Source organism: Wasmannia auropunctata, unplaced genomic scaffold (assembly GCF_000956235.1).
Source record: "Wasmannia auropunctata unplaced genomic scaffold, wasmannia.A_1.0 LD336000.1, whole genome shotgun sequence".
NCBI classification, from domain to species: Eukaryota; Metazoa; Arthropoda; class Insecta; order Hymenoptera; family Formicidae; genus Wasmannia; species Wasmannia auropunctata.
This window is the reverse complement of record NW_012026890.1, coordinates 566,472-580,730: the sequence shown is the minus strand read 5'-3', so window position 1 is coordinate 580,730 and position 14,259 is coordinate 566,472. Positions and strand designations below refer to the sequence as shown.

Here is a 14,259-nt window from a genome sequence, read left to right as displayed (position 1 = left end):
TGCTATAAAAAATTTTGATGTTTTAGCATTTATTTTGACTTTCGCACAAAATTATTTTGATTATTGAACAAAAATTATTTTCAGATCTGGATTTAGCAAAAGTGTTCTTTCCGTGTATTAATATCGTATTATTAGGATCGTAGTGTCTGCTTTAATAAAAGTTAATTCGAAAAATTTTTGTTAAGAACCAACTATCTATCTATCTACTTCCTGCAAATTCTGAGACTTCTATTCTAATTGAACGGATCATTAATATCCGGTGCGTTCAGCGTGTTAAACGATCGTAGAAATGCGTAAGTCATTTCGCAAAGTAAAAATCGCAGATATACTTGATATTTACGTCTTCATGCACAAACCGTTGCGAGTAAATGGCTAGTACGCCGATGCATCTTCGATGTGACGGCGTGTTTAATCGCGATGACAGCAACACGTTGGGTGTGCGAGAAGTAAATATGGTAGAAGACACTCTCAAGCCGGAGTCTGGTCAATCATCCATAAAATTAACCTGCGCGATTTCTTACCGATTAAAGTTAATTTTAAACGTCGATTTTTAAACTGCAACGAGCGCTAAATACCATGAAATAGAGGCTAGAAGATACACGGTTGATAAAGAAATGAGTAACTGGTTCGAGTAACAACTAGATTATAAGTACAAAACAATTTAAGAAAGAACAATTTTGCTGAATCTAGATCTGAAAATAATTTTTGTTCAATAATCAAAATAATTTTTTGCGAAAGTCAAAATAATTGCTAGAATATCAAAACGTTTTATAGCAATACTTGTCAGTTTTAACATTTCTAACCAATTATTTTGATGATTCAACAAAAAATTATTTTCAGATCTGTTTTCAGCAAAATTTTTAGACCTTTTAACAAAATCGTTCTTTCCATGTGAAAAGTATGAAAAATTAAATAATTGTAATTGAGCTTTTTGTAATTAATTTTTCTTCGCTCCAATATAAAATCCTTTAACATTCCTTTAACATGTCAATCAAACTCTGGCTCGAGTATCTAAATTTGCTACAGTTTCATTGCGAGATAATTTATAAGAGTCGCAATAATCTAATATATTGGACATTCTCCGAAAAAATTGTGTAACAGGGATTAGAATCGCAATAAAGAAAAAAATATTATAATCATATCAAAAATATGATTTTAAGCCGAGGCTATTTTACTCTTATAGGATAGCGTGTACGGTAGTAATGAGTGCATTAACGCGAGCCCCTGTACATCTCGGGCGTACAACTGTTCATATTTTTCCCGTCATCGAGAGCTGTTATTACAAATTCACGCTTACCCGCGGCCGAGAGTGAAACCCGTACGCGAACGACAACGTACGTACGTTGTTTGCGGCGTGTAACTCGCGACAACTCGGACGTGGAAACTTGCGCGCGACTCGATACGCTCGCGCGTATATATACTTACTACTCGCGCGCTTTTTTCACCGCGAAGTACCGCCGCACTCGTCTTATTATTTCGCAATACCGGCGAAAGGGATTAAGTGAGCAAGCAATGAATTACCGCGTTGAACACCCTGTATTTAGCGCGCGCGCCGCCGCGCCGCATCCGTGTCGCTGGGCGGGAGGGGGGGGGGGAAGGGAGGTAGGGAAAGGGAGATAGGGTACGCAGATCGCGTTCGTTTTGCGATGCAAGACTGTCACGCACGTCTTTAATGTTACGCGCTGCGTACGTGCCGGCGTATCCTCTCCTCCGGGAACTTATTGAGAAATTAAAATGATTACACTGTGTAAGCACGTATAGCTCCGTCCAAGTGTACCGGGGAGAGAGAAGCGCCGCGTATCGGCCGTACGCGCCGGGATGAGCGGTGCGCGCGATCGACCCTTCGTACGAGCTCCGAACTGCTGCACACTCTCTCGGCGAGCTTCTCTTCCGCCCCGCGGAGGAGAAATCTCGGAACCGAAAGGGGGAGAAAAAAGAAAAGGAGGAAAAATCGACCGCTCGTTTCTGATAACTCATTTCATTTACCCTTATACCGGGCGTTCAGGTGCTCCCCGCGCGCGATCGCGTTCGTTTTACGATCGCCAGGATCGTGTCACGCACGTCTTTAATACGCACCCTCCACGTGTTCCTGTATCGATAGAGAAGCTTTGAGGAATTAAGATGATTACACTAAGCGCGTATACTCGAGACCGTAGACCAGAAACGCGCGGCCCGCGACCCGTCAGGTTCAACACGCTCCATACTTTTCTCCCGGAGGGAGAAATGGGCAGGGAGGAGATTTGAAACGGATAAAAAATATCGATCATTATGATCCCGATATAACGTATACGTCTCATTTACCAGGCGGTCTTTTTAGGGCGTCACGCGAAGTATTAGCCGTTCGTCGCAGTAAGATTCGCCGTCGTCGTGCGTGCGACGTGTGTCGCGCCAAATGGACGCTAAAGACGGACTTTGGTATATTACGCTCCGACGCGTAATTCTCGATCGACGACAAGTTTTATATCGATAGCGTATAAATGTCGATTCGTCGCATGCCTATAGCTGTTGCATGTCTCCGCGCCGTCGCGAACCGCGGCTTTGCGTTCACGACTTCATTCATCAAAGCCCGAGCGACACGAGTGTATGTATAAGCTCCACGAACATTGACGCTCCCGAGATAAGTGTCATGAATTACGAGTAGGTTGAAAATATATGTATTCATCACGCCCGAGATTGTATCATTAGGGGGAAAAAGGTCTTCAATAAAGGCGACAGGATTGAACCGCGGATTAAAACATTTGAAGAACCTGTTTCCCGCACGTCCGATTATATACCACGTTGATTTCTATAGTTTATATTCAAGTTTATATTCGTATTTAAAATGCTTACGAGGTTTCGCGTCGTAATAAATGAATTTACGAGGGAAAAAATTTTGCTAGTTAATATTAATTGTCTCTTCTGCCTCTTTCAGCCATCTTTCGAAGGACGTCGGTGTCTCCTGAACAAGTGAAAATCGAAGGCATAGCGACCTGCCTTTACCTCTGCATGGATCCCTGCGGTCTACTTTACGGCTCGGTAAGTAGAGCTCTTTTTCTTTAATAAACTTCGCAGGAGTTTATTTGCACGAGTCGTTAAAACGTTTCGCGAAATTCAAAATATACATAGAATATGGGAAAGTTCGAAATACAGAAATATAGGAAATTATATTTAAATTTCACGTAATTTTTTTCTTTTATTTCAAATGCTATATTTAAAATAATGATATAAGTTATTGATAAACATCTAGATGGACAAACTACACAGATTAGAATAAAATCGGCGAACAATATAAGAATAAATATAAGAAACAATCATCGTATTTTTTATTAAATTTAAATTAAGATTTATACGATTGAAATATTTCCTGTCTTTCTCATGTGTACATATGATACATATGTATTAAAAAAATCTCCGAGTTTTGCTTTTTCATCTACTAATCTACATATTTAATCCTGAATATGTATAAAGAAATCAAATGCAAATTTTAAATTAAAGATGTTGGAAAGATATTAAGAAAGAAACAGGAAGAGAAGTAAAAAAAAAAAGAAATATAGCCAAATATTAACTATAAATAATATATATATATACATATCTAATCATCTTTTTTCAATCCTCGTTGTCCATGAGCGAGCTCCATAAAGACATTGAAATAAAATCATATTCTAAAAATATTCTATTTATTAAAATTTTATCCTACTTCTTTCTCTTTCTTCTAATTATTTACCTCAATAATGAACTTGAAAAAAATTTAATATATTTGTAATGTAACTTGAAACATAATTATTAATACGTCATTTCTTCATCATTTTTCCTGATAATCTTATGTTTAAAATCTGTATATGTGTTATAAATTACACAGGATGAAATATTGATCCTAATTTTAATCCATTTTAATCTACTTTAAGGCAATAAATCTGCAATATGGTATATTTATCTATAATATTTGTGTATCTTTTTAATTTGATATATACATCCAGGTTTTTCACAGATCCATTATCTTAATTTAGAATAAAATACGTCACTCATCAATATGAAAGACAGCAGCAGAATTGTAACTGCGTTGGATTATGGAATTCGAAAATTACGCTGAATTAAAAATACAGACATATCAAAATTAGAATAATGCTTAAAATAATTAGATATTCTAGAAAATAATTATTGGGCGGTCTTACATTGAATCATTTTATTTATCTTCTAATGAATATTTACAATTAGTTAAAAAAAATTACGTAACTTCTAAAAAATCTTTTTCAATTTAGCAAATAAAAGTTCAATTCTTATAGGAATATATGTATATGTATAATCCATTCTACTTAAATTTCAAGTGTGTTTGAAGGATTTTGACATAGAAGTATATAAATATTAAATGCAATACATAATTTTTACTAATTGTAAGTATTTTAAATATCTTTTAAATTTTGTAGAATGTATATACCACACAAATTCGAAAATGTCTTGAATATAGATACGTTATTATGTTACAACAATGCAAAATAGCACACGAAAATTTTTATCTAACACACGGAAATAAATTTCGAATGTAATAAATAACGAACAAATAATAAATTACTCACCCCAAGGATGCTCCACCGTCACCCGATGCCTTCCAGGCCTCCTCCTCTCCTCTCAGCCTCCCTCAGTCGTTGCACTCACACAACGCAATACTCGCGAGAGCATAGTAATTACAATCGCGTGCATAATAATCACCGGAATACGACGACTACACGGCACTTTGCACGGCGGTGTTAATCGCACGCGACACGCACTTCATTGCGTTACTATACGGAACGATAGTATGGAGAAAAGGGAAAAGAATGTACGCGTAAAATGTTACGAATCACTTAATTCACGTAGCGTCTCGCATATAATGTCTATACAATGATCTATACAATGGGATCGACAATGGTCGTAAGCTGCAATCGTATAGGTCAATTGACCAATCACAGTCGAATGTGAGGAGAATGATCGACTTTGATTAATCAATTCCCTACGATTATTTAAGACTTACGACTCTGAACAATTCCTATATTATAAACCCCGCGAATGGATTTCGAACGATGCGGAAGATTTCGGCAAATGTTATCGCGGGAAGGAAGGTCAAACGCTACGTAATCAAAACACATAACGTTTATATAAAGTAACAATAATAATCGTGATCGCTGGATTAAAGGGAAAAACGCGTCGCGACGCTGCCGTTTGATTCGCATGTGAATAATTCACACATTCATTCCGATAGTATCTTACTCATTGAGACAGTCATGAGCCATACAATCGAGTATCACGAACTCGCGTATCGCTAATTGTTCGTAGCAAGTGATTCTACACATTTTTCCGATGCCCCTCGCGATCGACCTTCAAGAGATAATACGACGACACGCACCGCTACCTGCCCCCCATACCTGCCTCAGGCGAGCCCGCGCTACCCCCACTCCCCACCGGGCGAGTGATAGCGGTCGTGCGTCGCGCGCCGCTACCTGCGTTCCCCCTCCCACTACTCCCACTCTCAACTAGGCGAGTGATAACGGCCGCGTGCTCGCTGCGCGGGCGACTCCATGTGATATTGTTTCCGCTCGCCCCGCGCTCTACGGTTAAGCGACGCGAACGTGGCTCTGCGTATCTTCGCATTAAGGGTGCCAGTATGTACACGAAGCGCGGAAATGCGAAAACGTAGAGGACAAAATTAACTGGACTTTATTATTCCCATCTTCTGTTTCGTTTGTTTTAATTTCTTTGTATTACATGAAGCAATTATTCACGGAAAAGCGGAATGCTATGTTGACAAATAAATATTTGTAATCATTTTTAAAAATTGTATTTACTTAATTCATTGCAATTTTTATTAATATGCTTACTTTTTCAAATGCTTATATATTAAATACAAGCATTTTAATAAGTAAATAACGTTAAAAATTAATATTAAAATTTTTTACTAAATTAATGTTTAAATTTTATAATTCCTCGTTCCGCTTTTCCGCTCAAAATATAAAGCAATCAAAACAGATGGAACAGAACGCGTGGAAACACGGAAATCTAGCTTAATCTAGTTAATTTTGTTCTCCGCGTTTACGCATTTCCGCGCTTCATGTATTGGTACCCTTTTACTCTCCGATCGCGACACGTGCTACGGAATATCTAATATCCATTCCCTCGCGAACAATTAGCGATCATCAGTCCGAAACGGTTCGAATTAATTGTTTCTTCCGTTGATGATTCGAAATGATTATCTATCGAAATAAAAGTATCTCATAGGACTTGTTTGGTCAAAATTTGTTTAAATTGATACAATTGTAATCTTAATTGGCTTTAATATTATAACCGCGGCTGTCAATCGCATACCGTGAATTCTACGTGTGTTACAATGTGCAGGTTTATTTAATTCTTCTGTCATTCGGGATTCGTGTTTAACGCGGTCGATCTGCTAATCGCAGCTTTGTACTCGTGCATCTCGCTCGCGTTATTTTTCTCCAACGTAATAAAGTGCGTGTAGTTAACAACGGTAGCGTTGCGCTCGATCGAATATCCTGATCATTAGTACGTGCACGATAATAATTAATTGTGCCTTCGCGAGTGTGCGTGTGTATGTGCAACGAAAAAAGAGGAGGAAGTCTGGAAGGCACCATACGACGGCGGAACGATCACGAGGTGAATAATTTATCATACATTTATACAACAATTAATCTTTTAATAGCAATTTGAACACTACTATAATTTGAATATATCTGTATTTCAACGTATTTCATAGTCCTTGTATTACAACTCCGCCGCTGCGCGTCACATTGGTGAGAAAATTATCTTTCATTTTAAATGAATTTAAGGCAATGAATTTGTGAAAAAGAGACGTATGTATTAAATTTAAAAAAAAAAGGGATAATTGTAACATATCCACAGATCTCCACTTCTTTAAAATCGATAGACTAAAACAGAATACCTGCAGACTTCAAATATTAATTTGCTTTCGAAAAAAAACTTTGTAAACGCATTAAAATTAATAATATATATAACATATATATAAAATACATACAAACTATACATATAATAAATTGCAAAATAATTCTCGTTTAAAAAAAATTTGTAATATAATACCATTAGCGTTGACAAGCATAATTTATAATTAACCATTATCGATTGTGTCTCACCGTGATTAATATATGCGGGAATTTAGAATTTTCTATAAAGTCATTAATAAAGTCACGTCTTCCGGTTATAAATTTTGCTTGATGTTGATTACCGATATCGCCGCGGCATCTCTGAAGGATCGATAAAAATTGGAGAAAAACTTTCGATCGCTCAGTCGTCAACTGTAACATTCTAACTTAATTACGGTTTATAACTTCATGAATATGAATCGTGTATGATACCAGCTTGACTAGTTAGGGCTATGATTTGAAAGAATTGCCAACGCGCAATGTCTGGCGGAAGAGATGCGCGCATTCCGTTCTTCGAAAAACGCCTCAAAAGCTATAAATCGATTATTAAGAACACATGCGAGATGTGCATTCAAATCGTCTGATTATGACAGGTACAAAGTAGCATTCTATCGAAATTATAGATAGAAAGGTGTTCGTGCTAGGAATATTAAGTGTACATTAACCTGTCGATATTTTTATAATATCCATCCTTCACTTACATATATAAGATATCTTAGGCTTCATCGTAATCACATACTGCGAGCGAAAATAAAAGAAATTACAGCATCGTTTTTTCTTCATATTGAAATATCGAGAATTAATTAAATTAATTTATTATATATTTAAATGATTAATCACTAAAAATTGTTTTAAAGTATATAATTAAATGTTAGACGTAACAAAAAATCTTGTATAAAACGAAATTATTTAATTCTTGAATTATGGATTTTTATTTTTTATATCGATAAATATGACCCAGTCTGATTTTTTTTTTAATAAGACGCGTATAGCTATCGCTATACATAGTGATTAATATTCATTTCATAGGTCAAAGTGTAAAAGGACTGTTAACACGTCTCAGCGGAAACTAATGAATCATATTCACAAAAAAGTGCCCAGCGGCGTTGATCGAAATAAAACTATTGTGCGGTCCTCATAAAGAACATCTTTATATGGTATTGAATAATCTCAGTGAACTAACTAATCTCTTGTCGTTCAATGATTACACAACTTTGTAGCGATAGATTTTTAGCTGTTTTTTTTTTATTAAATTAAGATCAATAGTAGGAATTTTTCAGAAAATGCTAACGAAGTAGAATTTTAACTATAATCTTGATCATCGCGAAATTAACAATAAAGAATATAAATATAAAATCACACTTTAATCCAAGCAGAAAATTGAGATATTTCTTGCTGTGTTATATTTTTTGCTGGAATTAAAATTACTCCTATACGAAAAGATCTTAATAACATAACAATATAATATTATTTTTATTTAAATTAACTAAACAAAAAATGTATCATTAAAATAATACATAATGAAGTTATAAAAAAAGTTATAAAAAAATGTTTAAAATATTGAGATAATTGAGCATATAACATATGTTAGGTGATAAATTTAGTGAAGTAAAAAACTTTCTAAAATATGAAATTTTGCAGAAATTTAAAAGATATATTGTGAAATAAAAAAATTAATTACTTGTATGCCCAAATGTCGTTCGAAAGACGCGTCTTGAAGCCGTTTTTGGAAAGTCGATGATTAACGATGATTCGATTTATAGGTATAATCTTAAAGCAAAAGTAATTTCGTTCTGTTCCCGCGTATCGCCAATCAATTTCAATTTTATTGCGGCGCTCCGATACACAGGGCCCAGTAATCTCGTTCTATTCCAAGGATCGATGCTTCCTTTCAACATGGTGTATCGTCTCATTTGTACCGGGCGTATTTGCGTGCATGCCGGGCATACCACTATGATTAGGTTGATCGGTTTTATTTCCTGTTTACACTGCTCCAGGTAGTAGATAATTAAAGGATAAAGGAAAATCTCATAGCTCTAGATTCATTTCTCGATGCACGCGTGTTCGCATTTCTAGCATGTGGAATCGCCCTTCTTCCTGCTCGTTCGGCCCTATAAGAATACTTATAAGGGCGAGCGCGTTATATAATAATAAGGGCAGATCCTTTCCCTTCTTACACTTACTCCAATCACAGTGCGATCCTCCGCGAAATCATACCTCTATGATCCGAACATTAAGTATCAATGGATATCGTACCTCGCGAAAGGCTATACCTACAGCCTATGATTGTGGAAGAAGTCAATTCACTTAATGCACAGTTACACTCACGAACTGTTATTACTTCATTTTACGAGCCCTTTAATTATCTAACTAGTCTCAAATATATAAAATACGTAACAGTTACCTTAAAATTTGATTCGTCGATACGTTAATTAAATGATGCATTTATGACGAATTTAACGACACAGAAAGTAACTCGCGCGTACATTTTGAACGCTTGATAAAATCTCGACATCTGATTTCGTCGTTAAAGACGCGCTAAGTAGCTGACACGAGCATTTCAGTAACTTATCATGAAAATCACGTTGACGTTTGAAACGATCATGCTGTCGGTTTAAATTTCCCCGCGAGTGTCTCTAAATTCACACACGTGTGAAAACTTTTACGAGGTACAATATCTAGCGTGCATCTACATCTCGTACATGTATCTAATTATAAGCAGAGCTGTATCCTCTGCCGCCGAGGGAGAGAGAGAGAGAGATGGGCCGAACGATACTTCAGCGACGTAAAAAAAAAGTAGATATCTTTCAATCGTCGATGCTCGTACGGCGCTTTTTTTCGCGCCCGCGCGCGACATTTGACTGCGTCTCGAATGGAGTACGCAGCCGATCGTAAGTCCTCGAGACACCACTCGAAGGACTTACGTAATTTCACGACGACACCCTCGGGAAGCGTGTTCCCTCGGATCTGTAACAGTCGCGCGACACGTCTCCCTACGCTCCCGCTGTTTTATGACACAGCCGACGAAGGGGAAATCCCTCCGTCAATCTTCTCGGAATGTCGAAATTATTATCAGCGAGAAATAATCGAGCATAAAAATAAATGTTTCCACATCGTAAAATGCTTGAAAATAAAATGCGACTGACAGCGTATTCGAGGCTATCTGTGTGATCATTTAAATGATAAATCTAAGGCTGGGATAAATTATTAAAAATTAACATCATAGAAAACTGAAGATCTATATTCTTCAAATGGATTAAAATATCGGATTTTTTGAAAGTCTCTTACTAATGGAAGTTTGAGCTATTAATTGTAGCGATTTTTTTTATCGTCAACAGAAAATGATCTTTATATGTTTGATTATTTTTCGCTGATAATAATTTTGATATTCCGAAAAGGTTGACGGAGGAATTTCCCTTCGTCGGCTATTTATCTTAAGCGATTTAATAAGTAATTCTAATTGCAGTTTGAACGATTTATCACCATTTTGCTATTCATCATTGTACCAACGCTCGACAATGTCGCTGAAGATCAGGTACTTCTATCACTGTGACAGGATTAACGTTATTGTTGTTTTTTTTTCTTCAGCACGGTAGTTTCAACGCTTCAGTAATGTCAGATGTAAGAATAGTAAATATCTACACTTATCATCGTCAGTTAACTCATCTAAATTTAAAAACTTCTAGGTATAAACGACAGTATATAGCCGTTTGCAATGTAAAGCGTACTCGTATTTTTACAATGGTTTGCGACAACCATCGTGCACCACACAATTTTGCACCACGCAAAAATATATAAAAATAATTCGGACACAAAGATATAATTACATTATAATTTTACGCCTTTAATATTATCGAATAAAATTGTATAATTATTGCAACATTTTCAATCTGGGTTATTTTTATATATTTTTGTATAAAATCGTGGTACACGATGGTTGCCGCAAACATTGTAGAAATATGAGTCATCATATATCTTTGCTCGTTTTATTGATCTTTATTTTTTTCTAATTCCTATTTTACTCTTATAAAATACGAGCCAATTCTATTATGTACATTATGCTTAAACTAATTTTCAGTTAAAATTAATGCCACTTATTATGTATTGTTAAATGTATGTAATTTTTCGCGAAATATTTATTAAAAAAGAATCGACTTAACATGACATAGATAAAAAAAAATACGCTTAAGCTAGAAAAACGGTAGATTCAAGATATCTTTCATTAGCGAAAAGTCAGTATAGATTAATAAAAGCGTATATAAATGTCCGTGCGTCGCGATTAAGACACAAGTAACTGTCTGCGCAAAGAGAGACAAAAAACGGAGCATGATAAGCTGGCATTTTCCGCGCGCGTATCCATAAATATTATCTGTCCACGTCGGAGTAAGTATGCACACCGATATTAAAATCAGAGCAACGGGATGCGCGGTTTGAGAACCGCCGCGGCCGCCGCGCGCCGCTTTGTCGTCGTTCGCGGACGAAGCGGCAGAAGAAGCTACCCGCGGAATGCGAAACACTCGGCGGTTAATCGGAAGCGTGAAGCACGAAGGGCAGCCCGAGAAAGCCGGCCGGCCGGCCAGTCGGCCGTCTGATTATCGGTCTACCTGGCCTACCAGATGCAAATGGACCACTCGGAACACGCGGAGGAAGTGCCCCGCGCGCGGAGCAGATATTACGTTAGGTCGAGAATAGATCCGAAGGCCGTTCGAGCACGCGGTTGCACATCACTGCGACGGCGACGCGGACGTTGTCGTCATTGTCGTCGTTGCTGTACACGTGCTCGCTCCGACCGAACTCGTTCGTTCGGTTGCCGCATAATGATTCGACGGACGAATAAATTCTCCAATATTGCCGCGGCAAAGATCGTCCAGGATTTCTGGAATACCGATTCCGGTGTACTAATCGACACACGTTTAAAGATTCACGTTGATCGTTAGGTCGTTTTATTTCTTTATGTGTGCAATAAAAAGCACATTGACGACTTGGAGAAATCCTGATAGTCGGTTTTACGTATTCGCTACTATTTAGTGATCAGCATAATATAAGCTCTAAATCTCTATAAATTTTCACGTATTTCCTTTATCAACATTAATTGACTATAAATTTGCGAGAAACTTCTCGAGTAATAAAAGTAATCGGCTTTCTATATATTACAATTATATGTTAGCTGTTCTGATAATTTTTTTTTTACATAAGATATCAAATATATTGATAACTGAACATTGAATTAAATATCTGTTTATATAAAAATAAGAGCAACTTAAAATTTATTTAAAAGATAAAATATCCGTAATCCATTTGGATTCCTGAAGCTCAATTACTTAATCGCCAATTGCTTGTGATTTAAAACTATTGATGATTCAGTATTTTTCTTAGCAAAAAGAAATCAAAAGACGGCAAAATAATATCATTTTTTCTCATTTCTATAGGCGGATATTAAGTTCTTTAATAGCGAGTCCATTAATCGATTTTTACAAAGTAGCTGGCAAAACGAAAAAGTGAATTGCACCTAAAAATTGCAAAATAACGTACGTAATGCAATTGCGTGCTGACGGTCGCTGATCGAAGAAGCATTTTTCACTACTCTCGGTATTATCAGGAACATTAATAATTGCACTTGATTGGCCGCGGACAAGATGATCCACGAAGTAGATTTCAAAGAGCGCATTGCACTTCTACCTGATTGCAATCAAGTTCTCGTACAGTTTCTGCTACGTGGTTGCACATAATATACACGATGCGGGGTGTATTTATTATGTGTATTATGACGCCGCAAAGATCTTGAGATCGCTATATTTTATACTCGTTATTAATGGGCTTATCGATTTTTTACTCGAAATAGCAACACGTGTGCGTAGCGATTGAATCCAATACCTAATGCAATTAATGAAGGAATATACGTTTGAATTTATTTGACGAGAACAATCTTAAAGTTTCGATTGTCCGAGCTTGATAAGTATTGGTTAAGTTAATATTCTTATAAAACTATACCGCTTCCGATAATTACTTGATCTAGCGAATAATTCATTGCATAAAATACGAGTGTTGCAATGGAGAAATATTTTACATTTTCACAGAGTTATCGCTATGTCGTTTCAAATTACGGGAAATGTGCAATTTACTGGAAACGGTGTCCATAATAATCAGAAGATTATTATATAAATCCAAGCTCAAAAAATTGCTTGCGTTTTATCTTATACTTTTCGAATTCATGCTCGTTCTTACTTTTATTTATTTCGGAAGCGATGATAGCATTGACATCACAAATGATAATTATTTAACATTACTTATCTATGTGATGAGTTAAAAGACAAATTATTAGAATCGGAAAATAAATCTTAAAAACATAAATTAAGAGGCGAAATTTTTTTGTATTATTTATTGCACTAGATATTCAATCACTATTTATATTAAATAAAACACTATAGGAGTTTGAAACCATTTTATAAGCGCGTTATAAAAAATCAAAATGATTGCATGGAATTTGATAGGATGAGATTTATCAATCACAATGGCTTTTTATTAAGAGGGTACGAGAAACAGAACGGAGATCCGTTCTGTCTCTCGTACAAATTTCATCCTTATGAATAATTTCGACATGGCCGGCGCAAATCCTCAAGGCAACTTACGGGCCCCCATCTTTTCCTTCCTCTAAGGGCCTAAACGGCCGACGCACCGTTTCACACCTCACCGCGGCAAATTGGATCCGCTGAGGAGTCCGTGTCTACCCTACACCGTCGACGTCTTTTTGCGGCTTAAATCGGGGTCAATTTGAAAGTTAAACGAACTCTCTTGCGGCGGGTACTCCTCCCCCTTTCGCGCGGCCGGCCGATCCCGAAAATCCCAATCTAGATGGACGTAAGGTCGGTACCTTTGATGGCGCAATCACAACGAGAGGCGCCATTCCACGTGCTCGGAACGTTAAATATCTGCCTTGTTATCGCGTATTCTTCGTCTTTACCGCCGTTCGCACGCTCTTCGCAAGCCGGACGACATGGGATAATCTTTACTTTTATACATCGAGCATATAAGAAATACCCTCCGATTGCTTGTAACATCATATTAAATTTGCAAAAAAAAAACACTAGTCGATTTTTAACGTCAATAAAGCCTGATTTGCGAATCTACGGAAAATATTAATACTATGTAAAAAAAAAGTGATACAGAATAAGACAAAAATTCTGCACGACTTTAAATGTAGTAGTTATTTATAATATTTTACGACTGTGACTTTTTTATCGTAATCCGGCAATGCATCTATTTCTATGTGAAATAACCAAGGAAATATATAGAAATGATTAATAATGGCCACATTGCCATCGCGCCTCTCGCGAAGCAGTCGATCTCTTTTTTT

At 36.6% G+C, this 14,259-nt stretch overlaps 1 protein-coding gene across 1 annotated transcript in view; it reads left to right on the top strand.

The window, feature by feature from the left end:
* The window catches only part of LOC105453283, a 101,305-nt gene that overhangs the window by 69,466 nt on the left and 17,580 nt on the right, over positions 1 to 14,259 (top strand). Inside the window, exon 2 of the mRNA XM_011695089.1 lies at positions 2,912 to 3,015. Within this exon, the coding sequence (XP_011693391.1) occupies positions 2,912 to 3,015 (104 nt within the window). The remainder of the gene's footprint in view (positions 1 to 2,911; positions 3,016 to 14,259) is intronic.